Source organism: Mixophyes fleayi, chromosome 11 (genome assembly GCF_038048845.1).
Source record: "Mixophyes fleayi isolate aMixFle1 chromosome 11, aMixFle1.hap1, whole genome shotgun sequence".
Lineage (NCBI taxonomy): Eukaryota > Metazoa > Chordata > Amphibia > Anura > Limnodynastidae > Mixophyes > Mixophyes fleayi.
Window position 1 is genome coordinate 22,473,365 of NC_134412.1, and position 16,672 is coordinate 22,490,036.

At 42.8% G+C, this 16,672-nt stretch overlaps 1 protein-coding gene across 9 annotated transcripts in view; it reads right to left on the minus strand.

Moving 5' to 3' along the window:
* LOC142107592 (galactoside alpha-(1,2)-fucosyltransferase 2-like) overlaps positions 1-16,672 on the minus strand; it is a 64,195-nt gene that overhangs the window by 6,115 nt on the left and 41,408 nt on the right. For 7 of the 9 annotated variants that reach the window (XR_012679983.1, XM_075191104.1, XM_075191106.1 and 4 more), the window contains one exon: positions 1,349-2,292. Coding sequence is in view for 8 of the 9 variants with exons in the window: in XM_075191104.1 (XP_075047205.1) it covers positions 1,349-2,258 (910 nt within the window). In the remaining variant the exon portion in view is untranslated. Of the gene's footprint in view, positions 1-1,348; positions 2,293-4,183; positions 5,453-16,672 lie in introns of those variants that run through there. The other 2 variants (XM_075191108.1, XM_075191107.1) reach the window with 2 other exon arrangements.

Genomic DNA, 16,672 nt, shown 5'->3' on the forward strand with positions numbered 1-16,672 from the left:
GGAAATGGACAAGTTCATAGGTCCTCAAAGAAGATTTGGCCCCCAGTTTCTTTAGAAGCAGCATAATTGAGGAAACACCTAACTCACAGCCTTTATGTGCTAGTTGGCTTGTAGATAGGCCTAATGGTTTTTACTGTTGTGGTAGAAAGAAACGTACTGCTTGCAAATATACGGATCGCACATGTGGGAACTTTTCTCTTTGGTATCTGGTGAGAAATTTCCAAATGAAAAAAACTTTGGATTGCCAGTCAAATTAAGTACTTTATCTCATAAACTGCCAGCGTGGTAATCAATACATTGGGGCACAATGAGGTTCTTAGATGTATGTTTCTTAGAACATCAACATAATATTTAAAAAAAATATTAAAAAAAAAAAAATAAACTCAGTCTATCCCAGCATGTGAATGTTTGTTGATATGGCATTCTGGAAGGAATTAAGGTTCGAGCAATAAAACAAATATGTGTTACAAAGCAGGGGGGGATAGGTTTAATCACCTCGGTATGAGAGATGCTTACTGGATTTTTAAACTGAAGAATTTAATGCCTTTGGTTCTTAATGATATTAAATTCTATTATAATATTTAAAATGAGATTCCTGAAATATTAAAAATCAGAATCTTAGTGTGCCATATTGATTTTAAATTAACTACAATATCTCTATCTATCAAAGTGATGATAGAATCCTGGTGGTTCTCTAGGCTACAAAAACAAAGAATTTTGACAGCAGATAAAGACTAATTGAACCATTAATACATAGAAAAGGAAGATCAAACAAATGGACCAATCTCTAGGCAGACCTGTATAAATTTTAAGGATCTTTCCTTATCAACTTATCAATACCACCAACCATTTACAGAAACAAATATTCTATATAAATATAATAAATAAGATAATCCTAGACACCAGTTCACAACCCCAATTTGCATTGACCATGGCACATTCCGCCCAACTTTACCCTGATCCACTCGGCTACACCCATAATCCACCTTGACCCCCAAGTGCCTTTTTTGGCCTCCAAGGAATCAATATCTTCTAACAATTTTTTACATTTACATGTTGGACATCCAACATCTCGCATGCTTGTATTAAAAGTATTATTTGACTCAAAAAAAAAAAAAAAGAGGAAACATTGTCTTTTTCATTACTTCAGATGGATAACATCTGCTCCTGTAGTACAAGGTATTTAAAATGCCCCACACAGCTTCACAATAAAAGCTTTATTTTTTCAAAAGTGGTGAGAGATCAGCAGGAATTCCAATCCATTCTGGAAGAAAAGCAGCTTCGTACTTGAAGATTTTAAGATAAGGAGAATCTGGCAAAGTAAAGTTTGTAAGGTAGATTGTCTCACCTCCTACCAAGTATGCAGCCCAGTAGCCAAATGTCCCTATGGTCATAATGGTGTGGTTACAGTGTACCAGGAGGGCAAAGTCTCTCGCAGGAGATCCCTCCTGACCATCACCAGCAAAGTGAACATCTCCTAGGGAATTATCAATATTATTCTTGCACCAATCCATACCATTACTGGTCACCACAAATAGAGGGTTCTCGTATTTGTTTCGGAAATAGTCCATGGCTTTTTGCATATAACCTTTGTCGGCTACTACACCTTTTCTCAAGTTAGCCATAACATGTACGTAATCTCCCCTACGAACATGAACCCCAATGAAGGTCACGTTTTTCCTGTCCCCTTTCAGTTTTGAAAGATATGAATTTGCCTGTTCCTTAATATAATCATGGAAAGTGAATTGCTGTAGAATCTCTTCTCTTATGTGATGGTAGAACGTCCATGAACATGGTGTACCAAAGAGTTTCACATATTGTCCAGAGATGTTCGAATATTCTGGAGACATCCAATCACTTAGCGTATAGCCCTTCCAATTAATACGATTTGCTGCTTCTTGGTCAAGTACCGGCAACTTTATCTTAAATATCTTTCCCAGCTCACTGTGCATCACGGGTAAAACATAGGCTTGGTGTCCATTAAGCTTCGCCAATGCATAGAGTGCTGCGTATTCCCCCATTTTGTTACCTAAACGTGCACTAGGATGTGCTGTCCACATTACCGTTTCTGATTTGAGATTTCTTGGTTGTGTTCTGTTTATCACAACAACGTCTCTGCAGGAATTCACTGCATTGTTCGTTTTCTGGAATGTTGGTTCAAGTCTTCTGGGGCCATAGTCATAATACCAGTATGAAATAATCCCAATCATGAAGATAGTCAACAAGCTCAAAACTGTCTTTGGTAAATATCTGCTCATTTTCCGGGTAGATCATTTAACAGAAATGGAAGCCCTAGGGGACACAAGGATGTAAGGTCAGAATTGTTCCCAAAATACACTGAACATAACACAATTCTTCTGCAGATTCATGTTTCGACATTTTAAAAACCTTATGCTTAGTTCAACTGCATTCAAATTCAAACGTGTGTCACAATTCTTTTCGAACTGAATCAGGATGCAAGTACGCTCTGTCTAAACTTTATTTTCCATATGTAGACAAGCACAACAGTCTGCAGTATACACTAGTGTCTGTTCACTAAAAAGTCCCATCAGAACGCATTAAAAAAAACAATATTATACAACAAATGAACAACTCTTAGCAGTATAATCATTAAGAAAAATATGCATTTTAACATTTTTATGCTAGCGCCGGCTTCCGAGATGGGCCATGCATGCACAACTGACCAGGTCCCGGGTGTCACAGAACTACATCTTCCAGCATGCCTCAGAGAAGATTTGACATTCAGAGTCACACAGAGGCGGTGCAGAGTGGGAAAGTGAGCAAGGGATGCTGGGGAGAAGAAAGGCGGAACTGGGAGGGAGGGAGAGGAAGACACAGGAGACTGACAGAGGAGGAGAAAAGGTCTGTCAGAGCAGAGAAACAGACTGAAGCACCAGGGAGTGAGAAAATGAGTGGGAGAGATTGGAGAGGAGTGAAAGCAGTTAACACAATCTATTACAGAAGGGAGCAATGCTGCAGCCCCAAGTTGGAGATCAGTTGGAGAAGTAGCCAACATTTAACTTATTACTGGTTTACCTGAACTGAGTATTTTACTGTTAATTAGGAAGGGACCTGAAGATAAATTGTAAAACCCTTGTGGGACTGTGTTTTAGTGACAAGGGTGTAGTGCAGGGAAAGGCAAATAGGATTTTGGGACAGACTCTAAAATGACAAAATAAAGTGTGCCAAACTCTCAGAAAATAATCCTTTTATCAATGGAAAACATTATAAGTGTGAGTTGTAGTACCAATGATCATCAAAGCAGCTGTGAGTTTTCATATCAGAGATGACAGCAAGTGGTGTAAATGCAAACTGTTTTTTGTGTGACAAATCCATTTCTATAAGATATACTCTATCTCTATATATAATTGTCCTGTGTTTAATGTGTTACAAACTACTTATAAAACATTGGTTGATATAAAGAAATATATATATTAGAACAACACTTTAGGAGTCTGCTACCCACTAATAAATGTGCCAGTGTGGCTTCTAAATACCAGTCTGGTGTATTGTTCCTTTGTTTGTGTGTGTCTGCAGTCTTAAGTAGGTGGGCAGAGAGTTCCTTGGTCTCCTTCTGGTGTTGCTATTCCATAAACATTACCCAACAAAGATCCTACTGATTCTTGGCTAAGGTGGTGAAACTGCACAGAAGATATCAAGGTAAAAAGGTTAAAATGTAATTTCCGTCATCACTATCAGTCAGCACTTACAGGGGCGGATTGGAAACATAAAGTGGCCCTGGAAAAATATCTGGAAGTGGCCTCATGTGGGCGGGACCAAATCAAGTGTAGGCAGGGCAAACACAAAAAGAGGCGGGATTAATACAAAGTTGATTATGCTATCAGAGGTCTGAATATTGCTAGACTGCCCATTACACACCACCGTTGTCCCAACATTCCCACTCATGGGACAGAGCCTCTACTGTGTCCCTGCTGAAATTGGAACACAGTTTGGAGGTATATTTATTGCTTCACCCACATAATGGCTGCCTACTCTGTGTATGAGTGATGGGTACACTAATGCATAGAAAGTAGGACACAATGAGCAACTAAATTTAGCAGTAGCAACACAGTAACAGAAGAGGTTATCACAATATACATATTCATGTTTATTTAGTAACATGTTGCAGAGGAACTGCCAATATAGAAAAATACAGTTGGCATACTGTCCTGCTCTCTCCTACCTGTTCTTGTTGCTTTCCCTACCTGTGGTTGCTGGTGTCTCTTGATTAGCTGGGGGCCCTATTTGGAGAAAAAATTAGTACATGAAATTTAGAAAACTCCAACAAGCTCCGGTGTTAAATCAAAAGCACCCACATTTAATAAATAGGCCTCCCTCCAGCCCCAACATTAAAATGCTAGAATTCACATTTAATAAACCTATTTCCCTTCCTCCAAACAGCCCCAGCAATAACTTAACAGCATTTACATTTAATATAACCATTTCCCACGACCATGCCGGCATTAAATTCATATTTAATAAAATAGCCCTCTTCCCAAACTCAGCCCCACATTCAACTAATAGCCCCAAACCACCCCATCATTAAATTACAGGTCCCGTCACCTCACCTTAAATCAATAGGCTTGTCATGGCTCTCAGGTATATCACACAATATTATCACGCAAACACAATGGTGATGATGAACTTAAGAAATGTTTATTGTTATTACACGCAGGTTAGGATCTCATTGGCTGAAGGGCCAGGCAAGGCATTCAATAAAAGTCCAGAAATAATATTCATAACAAAGACCTTTAAACTTGCCAGATTCAGGGTTCCAGAAATGCAGAGTAGTCAGACTAGCTGTAGGGTCAGGGTACCAGGGTACCAGAAAATCAGGAGTGAGGTCAGGAATATCCAAAGTCAAAAAACCAGGTAATGCAGGAACCAGGAATAACAAACAGACCCAGAGCTGCAAACACACACAATGATCCAGCAAGGTTTGACTGCCAAGGGTGAGTATTTATAGTCTGGTCATCAGCATACCAGCTTACAGCTGAGTGAGGAGTGCAGCTGCTTACAGGACACACAATACCCATAGCGGCCACTGGTGGGGAAAATGCAGAACTGCACCTGTAAAGACTTAGTGCAGAAAAAGCATCAGACCATAACAAGGCTCCACATAACCCCACAAATGAATTAATAGCACCCACCATTAAATAATTAGCTCCAACCTGCAGTACACTATTAAATTACTAGCCTACCTCCCACCCAAATTAAAGTTGAGAACGTCCACAGCCCCAGCAATATATTAGTAGTATTTATATTAGATATACCTATTTCCCGCAACCATCACTGGCAATACATAATTCAAATTCCATTTAATAAATAGACCTCATTCTTCCCAAACTCATCCCCACATTCAATTAATAGTCCCCAAACCACCCCATCTAAAATACGTCCCGCTATTAAATTAAATTGCCCCACCATCACTCCACAAACAAAATCACACCCATTATTTAGCCACCACCAACCTCACACCTATATTACATTGCCATAAGCCCCCCTGCGCTCTCACACACATACTGGAATCAGCACCCCCCCCCTCCGCTCTCACACACACATACTGGAATCAGCCCCCCCCCTCCACTCTCACACACACATACTGGAATCAGCCCCCCCCCCTCCGCTCTCACACACACATACTGGAATCAGCCCCCCCCCTCCACTCTCACACACACATACTGGAATCAGCCCCCCTTCCGCTCACACACATACTGGAATCAGCGCCCCCCCCCCCCCCACTCCACTCTCACACACACATACTGGAATCAGCGCCCCCCCCCTCCACTCTCACTCACACATACTAGAATCAGCCCCCCTTCCGCTCACACACACATACATACTGGAATCAGCCCCCTTCCACTCACACATACACACATACTGGAATCAGCCCCCCTTCCGCTCACACACACATACATACTGGAATCAGCCCCCCTTCCGCTCACACACACATACATACTGGAATCAGCCCCCTTCCACTCACACACACATACATACTGGAATCAGCCCCCCTTCCGCTCACACACACATACATACTGGAATCAGCCCCCTTCCGCTCCGCTCACACACACACTGCCATAAGGGCCCGCCCCCGCTGCACTCACACTTACATTCTAGCAGCGCTTCTCTGCTCACATGGGAGGGCACCTGTCACATGGTGTGCAACAAAGGCATAAAAGTCCCTGACTGAATGAATACCATTTGAACATACACTCTGCAAGAATCTGTGGGTAAAGTCAGTCATGTTGTCACATATAAAACCCATCCTAAGACAAAATGCGTTAAATTAAAGTCAATATGCTCATTCATTCATGCATACGATCACTCTTAATACTTTTGAAGCCACCAGGGGCAGCAGAGAATTAGCCAGCAAAATAACAGGGTTTGCAGAAATCTATTTTTTCAAGGGAGAGATGGGCACCTAGCAGTAGCTGGCGGGTTATCAAACCTTCTAAAGAACTCAATCAAATACATTTTTTGTCGGAAAGGGAAAAAGGGGGCATGGTCGTGTGATTGGACTCAAGCACCTAAGGAACTTGTGCCTGAGCACTTCTTTAGATTTCTGTGAAGATTACGATTGACGACCACCTCATCCTCAAACTCTGAGGAGCAGATATAGTAGTGGTTTAGCAAACAAAAAGAACAAAAACTTACAACCAATAAATGTATGGATAGGAATCTATTAACAGATCTTAGCAGAAACTGTTTAAGACCACCAAATGGAATAAGTGGTGTCTGTATGACAAACCTTTTGGACCCTGGCGTGAAACCAACTCGAAGTCTCTTATGTTTCCACCATTATCTTGGGCTTGGTTGTCTTCTGTACTATTGGAGAAAGAAGGTTTGTCTCCTGGCTTCTGTCCTATAATAAGCGTTAAAGAGTAACTTAAAATGTGCAATAAGAAGCCACTAGCAGGAACTTTATATTGGGACGCGATGACGCAGTTGTTATTATTATTGTAGATTTTTAAGGCGCCACAGTGCTCCGCAGCGCCGTACAGTAGGGATAAACAGTACATACATAAAACAGTAACATTCAAGGTAGACAAAATAAACGCAGACATGAAAACAAAGAGTACAAAGGGATCCTGCCCCTTAGAGAGCTTACATTATAAATGGAAGAGGGCACAGCTGAAACGAGGAGCAAATGTGGTTCAGAGTGGAGATTGGGACCATTGTGAGGGTGCATTACTGTGAACAGTGTTATCGGGTCAGGTCACCTCTAAAGAAAGAGAGATGGGTTTTCTAAAGAGCGTCTAAAGTTTTGAAGGCTGTGGGAAAGTCTGATTGAGCGTGGTAGGGAATTCCATAAGTGGGGAGCAGCACGGGAGAAGTCTTGTAGACGGGAGTGAGAGGTGGTTACCAGAGACAAGACAAGGCGCTGGTCAGAGGTAGATTTTTAGAGGGCGGGAGGGAGAGTATTTTCATATGAGATTTGAGCTGTATCCAGGGGTATAGTGTTTAGGGATTTGTAGGTAAGGGTGAGTAATTTGAATTTGATTCTGGAGGACACAGGGAGCCAGTGTAGGGATATTGAAAGTGGTGCAGCAGATGTGAAGCAGTGAGAGAGGAAGATCAGCTTTGCAACTGTATTTAGGATGGATTGAAGTGTGGATTTATGGGTGTTAGGAATGCCAGGTAGCAAGAGGTTGCAATAGTCAAGACGGTGATAAGAGAATGGATAGGAGTTTTGGTAGCATGTTGAGTAAGAAAAGGTTGTATTCTGGCAATATTTTTAAGGTGGAGTCGGCAGGACTGGGAGAGAGTCTGGATGTGAGGAATAAGGCAGAACATGGAGTCACGTGTGACACCAAGGCAGCGGGCTTGGGAGACAGAGGAAATTGTGGTGTTATTGACAGTGAGGGAGATTTGAGGGCAGGTGGTGACTCTGGCAGGAGGGAAGATAATAAGCTCTGTTTTGGACATGTTGAGCTTTAGGTAGCCTTGGGCAGGCCCGGCGCTCCCATTAGGTAAGGTTAGGCACTTGCCTAGGGCGCCGGGCTCTGGAGGGCGCCACAGAATTCTGAAATACTTTAAAACTGTGCGGCGACCGCTGACCATACCTGTCACGGCCGCCGCACAGCATTCAGATGGACGGGGAGGGGGGGGGGAAGAGGTTTTTTTGTCACCACCGCTGCCTCTGCTCCGTCTCCTCCCCGAGGCAATTTTTGCGGGGGGGAGGGGGTGGCGATTTTTGCGGGGGGGGGGGGGGGGGGGATTTTTGCGAGGGGGGGGGCGCGCTTTTTTAAAAATGCTTAGGGCGCCGTGGACCCTAGCACCGGCCCTGGCCTTGGGACATCCATGTGGGGATAGATAGTTGTTGTGAGGTAGCCCTCTCTCCTTTGAACAACAGGAAATGATTTCATGTATATAGCATATAACAGCCATAAATTTCACAATTTGACTTCATACTGATGATTCAGCTACATTCTAACTCTGCTAAAGGTAATAATTTAACTTCCTTATTGCATAATTATATGTCTTTATTGTTATTAAATTGTTTTTAGATTTAATCACAGACAGTTTTATTTTAATTATTTGTATTTTATGCTGATTTTAGCTCTGTATTCTTTCATGTGATTTGTTACTTTGAGTTTTGCAGCCTCTACATACAGCTACTTAAATTAGTCATTCTGTAAGCACCATCAATGGGGTATTGTTTTGTTTTATTACCAGCTAACAACAGCTCTTAACTGGTATTTTCGCTTAACAAATCTACTTTTTCTAGGTCCATAGACTCCAAGGGGTATATTTACTAAATTGTAAGTTTAAAAGAGTGGAGATGTTGCCTATAGCAACCAGATTCTAGTTATCATTTATTTAGTACATTCTACAAAATGACAGCTAGAATCTGATTGGTTGCTATAGGCAACATTTCCACTTTTTCAAACCCACAGTTTAGTAAATATACCCCCAATAGTGTTTAACTAACCTTCTGGTGGAAGACGGTCTAGCAATCCACATAATTATGTATAAACAAAATCATTTTGAGGCTGCCTTTGGGGTAATTGCTCCGTCATAAAGTGGCTTTTGAAATAGACATGTTCATTCCACCGAATTAAGCAGCCCAACCTGGATGCATATAATCATACCTTTCTTAAACCTTAAATTACTGCACATAACGTAACAACTAAAATAACGACACAGAGACTTGAGTAAGTTGGCAAAAATGAGGTCAGTTTATTAATACTCTTTAAATTGGTGGCGGAGAAAGTGCACTGCGGGACAGCAAACCACTGATACTAAGAACCAAGTGTGGTAGTGGCCAACTGGGCCTTAACATCCCCTTAACAAACCGGGTCTAAACCCTAACTGCTTGGCCGGCGCTAAATCTAGCGGCAGGTGACCACCCCCCCTTCTTGCTTATTAGCCGTCAAGGATCCCTCCCACAAAAAGGATCCAGAGTCACTTTACATCGAAAGGGGCAGTGCCTGAGGCAATCAGCGATAGCGCCGTATTCATCAGCCGCTGTCCGTAGTGCCCTTCCTCCCAACTGTACCTGCTCTAAGACACAGGGAAAAAAAATAGCATGGTTAAAACACCTATACAACCTACCCATCCTTACTTTTAGGGCGGGGTGAGTGGGATCTGGTGTCGATGAATGTACCCTCCCCACTTTCCTGGTGATATATAAGGTGCTCCAGCCCTCCCACAACAATTCCTATTGGTCGGTCTAGCCCGAAAGTATGTTAACCCGTCCAGGGCCGGTGCTAGGGTCCATGGCGCCCTAGGCACTTTGTCAAAATCGGCACCCCCCCCCCCCGCAAAAATCGGCGCCCCCGCAAAAATCGGCTCCCTCCTCCCCCAACCCACGTCTTTCCTTACCTTGCCTCAACACTGCCGCCTCTCTGCTCCGTCTGCTCCCCTCCACTCACTGGCACTGTCGGGCCGTGATGATGATGTCACGGCCCGACAGTCAGTGAGTGGAGGGGAGGAGACGGAGCAGAGAGGCGGTGGTGGTGAGCAATAGCCTCTTCCCCCCTCCCCGTGAATGTATCTTAATTAATGCTGTGCGGCGGCCGTGAAAGGTATGGTCAGCGGTCGCCGCATAGTTTTAAAGTAATTTTCATTCTGTGGCGCCCTCCAGGCGCCCTCCAGAGCCCGGCGCCCTAGGCAAGTGCCTAACCTTGCCTAATGGGAGCACCAGGCCTGAACCCGTCCATGTATGAGCCCACACTACACAAACTTGGATTAAGAGCAACTTTGATCAGGATAAGTGTAAGAGAGTAGCTATTTTGGTGCTACTCCCCTTTTTATTATGAGGGTCTAATATTATAATTACCCACCCTGCTTATTAATTATAATAAATGTTAATATCGTAATAGCCATTTAATAACTAGCTTCATTATCACTCACAAAAGGGTAAGTTCTAGTTTAAACCCAGTTCAGAAAGATAATTCTATTTCAATGTCTGCTCTGTTTACGCTTATTACCACAGTATACAGGTAAGAATGAATATTATATCATATCACATCAAGAAAGAATTTCCACAAAGTCTCATTAAAGATAATATGGATTCTTATTAACAATAGATATTTTCAGTAATAGTATTTACACCTAGAACAGTGTAGAACACAGAATACATTTTACAGGACATACAATGCACTGCCTACTTCCGCTATTTTATACATGTGTAAATGTGCCTTTTGTGTGTACAGCAGATTTCAGTGTGTATGCGTGCAATCAGATTGTAAGAGATGTGTCTGTAATCAGAATGTAAGGCAATGTTTGTGTCCATGCAATCAGATTGTAAGACAAGATGTGTGTAAGACAGTGTGTGTGTGTGCATGCAATCACATTGTAAGACAAGATGTGTGTAAGACTGTGTGTATGCGTGCAATCAGATTGTAAGAAATGTGTCTGAAATCAGATTGTAAGACAATGTGTGTGCGCATGCAATCAGATTGTAAGACAAGATGCGTTTAAGACAGTGTGTGTACGTGTGTAATCAGATTGTAAGACGGTGTGTATGTAATCATCAACAATAAAGAAAGATAGAAATGTAGCGCAGACTTAGATACAGGGCTGCCTGTGTGCGGATACTCCTATCCACAATGGAGTATACAGATACATAAGATAAATAATCTGTGTATTTATCTTTGTAAAGCGAAAAGGATCATGGGAAGCTAATATACATTTTCTTATATTTCCCCGTCCACTTATACACCTGGCGGATTTCCACTACGAGATACCTGGGACATCCTAATTAACGATCACTGGAGGATTTTACTGAAGATACCCGTACAAGAAAAACTGTTGCTAAGTACACAGGGTTATAGGTCGGCGAGGAGTCAGAGGGAGTGACCGTCCCCCGTGTGTCTTTCCTGCCCGATGATTGGAGCGATCGGAGCTACAGGAGTAGGAGCCACCTCGAGCATTCCACGCTGAGTTGATGATTAAACCCACAGAGCGATCACCGAGAAGCGCTATGTGCTGTTGTACTACCTACGTCTGGTAAGTGCATTTCCATAAGGGGTTTCTCGTGTGAATTCGGATGGAACTAGATGAACACAGTACATAAAGTCTACCCATTTGGAGATACTACATCTAGAAGTTTTTTATGATACTGGACTACGTGACAGCTTATGTTTTATGTATATCTAATATGAAAGGACTGATTATATGTTTGATTGGTACTAGGCGCCATATGTGGCGGGCTTGTGGTTTTATATAGTGTGTATGTAATCGCTTACAGACAGCATACCACCCAACTGTCCCGATTGACTTACAATTTGTCCCGATAAGTAAGGAGAGGGGTTTTTTTTGTTTGCTTTTTTTTTCAATGAGTGCCATGGACAGCAAAGTATCTGTTAGTTGCACTATTAATATAAATAGCTCTGGTTACAAACCAAACGGTACATAAACTTGCCATGAACTCTCACAATGACCTATTATTACATGGGCTGCAAATATGCAAGTGCTTGACAAACAGCATAACTGGTAAATGACATTGTACACATACCTATGACATGATACAAAAGTTATTTTACAAGGAATATAATGAAGTGAACAGCTGATCTTCCTGACAATTATTTGTTTAACCAGTCTATAACTACCCATGGTGGCTCCTTTATCAGAGGCGCCCAGACATAAGACGTAACATGGAACCTACTTTTTACAGTCTGTGCATGTTCCTCTGCCAACTCATTTATTCAGCCTAAACCCGAAGTCAGGAATGTCCTGGTGTAATCGAATTACCGGAGTATATGGGTCCTGTGGATTCATATACCCCATGTGCCCCACCAACCCAAAATCTTCTGTACATCATTCCTCCCAATGGTCCCGAATTCGGAGGGACATTCCGATTCGCCTGCCACAAAAAGGGCATTTTTAAATTGCTCGTTTGTGGGCGGAAATTAGGCTGAACAGGGGCATGGCAAATTTTGTCCCGCTTTCAGAACTCTAAATGTTGGGAGGTATGAGACAGTGTTCGTGTATGTTAATTGCATTAATGCAATGAACATAATTTGCATTCATTGCAATATGCATTATTTGTATGTTAATTGCATATGTTAATTGCAAGTGGGGGTGTACAAGATGAAGAATATGCAACATGGTAGATAGACATGTGAGTTATGGATTGCAAAATCCTTTGTCTCACACAGGAGTCATTTTGTCCATTAAATCTATCCAGCACTAAACTGCATATATAGCACTTAATACCAAACTCCTTTATCTAATCTATTTTCTTTAACAAACAGTATATGCATTTAATCTATGCAGTCTGCACACTTTCTTCACTTTACAATCTGACCACTTCCTGCAAAACCTTTCCATAATAATCTATTCCTTTGCTATGTATTTACACTAAACTGCATTATACAGTAACTAATCACTTTCTAACAAATATCTCATATGAATTACAAACATCACATATTCACAATGTTTTTCTATGTACAGTGTAAACACAATGTTTTCCTATGTACAGTGTAAACACAATGTTTTCCTATGCATTTTCCCAAGTCAGAATCTTTCCAAGTCACTTTCCAAATGCACTAACAATATCACTTGCAATCTCTATTAACCTGTTCAGGGGCGCACGGAGCATTATCGGGGGGGGGGGGGGGGTTTCCCCCGCCAACCCAAAAACAAAAAACAAAAAAAAAAACGAGAGAGAGCTGCTGTTTCGCCAGCGCTGTCCTGTGCAGCAGCCGCGGTGCTGTCTAAGAAGCGTCCGTGGCTGTGCTGTATACAATACAGCACCGCTGCGGACGCTTCTTTGACAGCGCCGCGGCTGCTGTATAGGACAGTGGCCACTTAGTTAGCGCAGGGGGGGTTTCTAGAGACTCAGAAACCCCCCTGTGTGCGCCACTGCTGTTCAATCAACTCAAGACAGCTCACAAACAGGATAACCCCAATTCCATTAAAACACTGCAGATAACAAGGTACATTTAAACATATTTAACTAAAAACTAACACCATACAATTACCTATGTTACACAGTTTACTGAATATAACTTTTAAAATAACAACCATTCTATCTACACAAAAGACAATTGCATTCTAACACTGCATCTATGCTATCATCATCATCCTCATTTATTTATATAGCGCCACTAATTCCGCAGCGCTGCACAGAGAACTCACTCACATCAGTCCCTGCCCCATTGGAGCTTACAGTCTAAATTCCCTAATATAGACAATTTAAACGTCACATATTTATGTTATCTTGCCCAGGTACCACCCAAACCATCCATCCATGTTGACTAAAGCTGGGTACACACTACACAGTTTTCATTCAATAATCGGCAAAATCAGGCGACATACGACCGCTCGTTCAAAAGTCGGGTCAGTGTGTGCAGTGACACGATGGTCGAAAGTCTGCCCAAATGGACGATTATTGCCTCATTTGGTTGGTCGTACAGTTTAATATTTTCGTTCCAATCTCGTTTCCGTTGTGTAGTGTGTATAAACTTCCGACCGATCCACAACAATGAGTACGAAATTACAGTCATTGCTCACGACAACATGGCTGTAAAAAGTCGCTAAAGGGACGTCCGCTCTTCCCTTGATCGTCCTAAACAAGGCTAGTGTGTATGCAGTCCATGGACCGAGCGATCGGACCATCGATCGCATGTAAAATCGCTCTGCATAAAAAAGTTTGTTGAAATTTCTGTAGTGTGTACCCAGCTTTACACTGCAGTTTCTATATATATTCCATATATACCTGCTTATCCATGAAGCGTCCAAAACAAATCTCGCTCTCTCTCTCTGTCCTGCAAGTGAAGAGCACAAAACCTCTGGGTGTTTCTTAGTGAAGTGTTCACCCCCAAAAGTGGGCTGCCCCAATATAGTTCACATTGAGTTTCTTAAGATGTGTTAATTGAACTTGACGTAAACAGCTCCAATTTCTACACCTGAAAAGCAGGTTCTGAAGAAGGGGGGGGGGGGGGGGGGGGGTGCAGCTTCGCTTCTCACTGGAGATATGTTATGCCTTATCAGTTTGTGTCTAAAAAAAAAACACAGCGGGCATCATGTAATTACCCACTGTGCACGTGTCAAATGGCACATGCGCAACCTGCATTAAAGATGCGTCAATTCCCAACTTGATGACATCATCGCTGGTGACTCGTTCGGGAGCGACCGCTCCTTCACAATAAGTTCCACCGGTGCCGTGTCCATGCTACCAGTTTTAGTTCCGACTCTCAGAATTTTATTATTATTATTTTTTATTTATAGGGCGCAACTAGGTATCCATAGCGCCGTACAGGGACAAACAAAATTACAATACAAAGGTGAGACAGCACAATACAGTAAAAAAAATGCACAGTAACTCAGTGAGCTCAAAGCACATCTAGAGGGGCGGGGGAGGGGAGAGGGGAAGGTCCCGCATACGGCGGAGCCCAAGAGGGAGGGCACGGATGGCAGGGAAACCCCTAGAGTGGAGAGGAGGGAGCAAGAGGGAACGGAGAGAAGAAGGTCCTAGAGGAGGAGGGCTAGGTAGCTGGAAGGGAAGGTCCCGCATACGGCGGAGCCCAAGAGGGAGGGCACGGATGGCAGGGAAACCCCCAGAGTGGAGAGGAGGGAGTAAGAGGGAACGGGGAGAAGAAGGTCCTAGAGGAGGAGGGCTAGGTAGCTGGAGAGCAGAGTTAAAAGTGGTGAAGACAGGAGGAGAGATGACCCTGCTCAAAGGAGCGTACAATCTAAGAATGATGCGATATTCATCCTGGATATGTAAGCCAGGGGTCAGTGATGCATACAAGTGCGAGTTATGAACCTTTTGGCTGCTAATGCCAAGACGCAGGTTAGTTTAATGGTTTGCTGTGTCATATTTTACTTATTTAGTCATTATCAGTAGTTGAGAGGTATGACGAGAGGATTTATATCCCAAGTTGAGCCATACCATCCATGGGTTTATTGGTCTGGACAAAGAAGCCCCCTGCATTAGCCAAAATAACAACCTGTGGGAGGAAATATGTTTTTAGTGTGGAAGTAGCCACCCCTCTCTGGAGTTTAAGGGGTAGATTCAATTAGTCGTGTTGTTCTTTAGAACAACGATGCCCGGGCATTATTACCGTTACTACAGTAATGCCTATGCATTATTACCGTTACTAAGGTAATTTCTCCGCTGATTTTTGCTGGCAGCTCCATGAGCCGCCAGCAAAAATCCGCTGAGAAATTACAGTTACCACCATTAATAAAGCACAGGCCGCGTTGTTCTAAAGAGCAACGCGGCTAATTGAATCTACCCCTAAATGTCAGAAATTCCAAAACGGAAGCTAACTTGTGTTTTTTTTACAAGGAAATTTAATGGTGCACCACCAACCAGGTCAGTGATGCATCTATCAATCACTTATCCTTGACTTACATTCCACCTGTCGTCATTTAAGCAGAGCCGTAACTTAGAATTCTAGCGCTAGCCCTCAATTTTAACCAAATTAACCTAAAATATTTCTAAATTGCACCCCCCCCTTCAGCATTGCGCCGTGGGAGGTCCCCTTGTCGCACAGCCTTAGTTACGGCCCTGCATTTAAGAGTACCTTGACTTGCTTATGAAACCACGTCCCTATTAAACATAAATATGCAGGCATACGATAACACATGCTAAACAAATGCACAAGAACAATGAATGCAAATAGACTGTAAGGCAACGAGACATTGAAAGCTCATATTATGCAAATAGATCTATGTCCTTCTGCTTCACTGGCACGAGTCCAAATCGTACTGTGTGGTTTCACAGATAGCTTAATCTGCATGTAGGCAACGAGGGTGTTGTGTACACAGATAAAGTTGTGAAACATTTTCCTACAGCACTAACAGCAGTCACCCAGTTGTTGCCTAGTTTCAGTTTCATAGTTTCAGGGTATTTTAAAGAAATAGACAAACCGGTACTTTACTAGTTCGTAGCAATGTGCTGGAGAATGTTTCCCTATTGTTTTCCTTTCTGGATAACCCATACTTGCCAACTCTCCCGGAATGTCTGAGAGACTCCCGCATTTGTGAGAGTCTCCCGTACTCCCGGGTGAGTGTGGCAATCTCCTGAATTCTGCCCACTTCACTAGGAAGTGCCCCACTTCCTAGGGAAGTGGGCAGAATTAGGTCCCAAATGCCGTGAATTCCGGTGAATCGCGTAGTTTGGCCCCGCCCCCCGCTGTCAAATGACGCGTTTGCGTCATTACGTCACAGGGGACGGGGCCAAAATGACACGATTTTTTGCCGCCCCGCCCCCTCA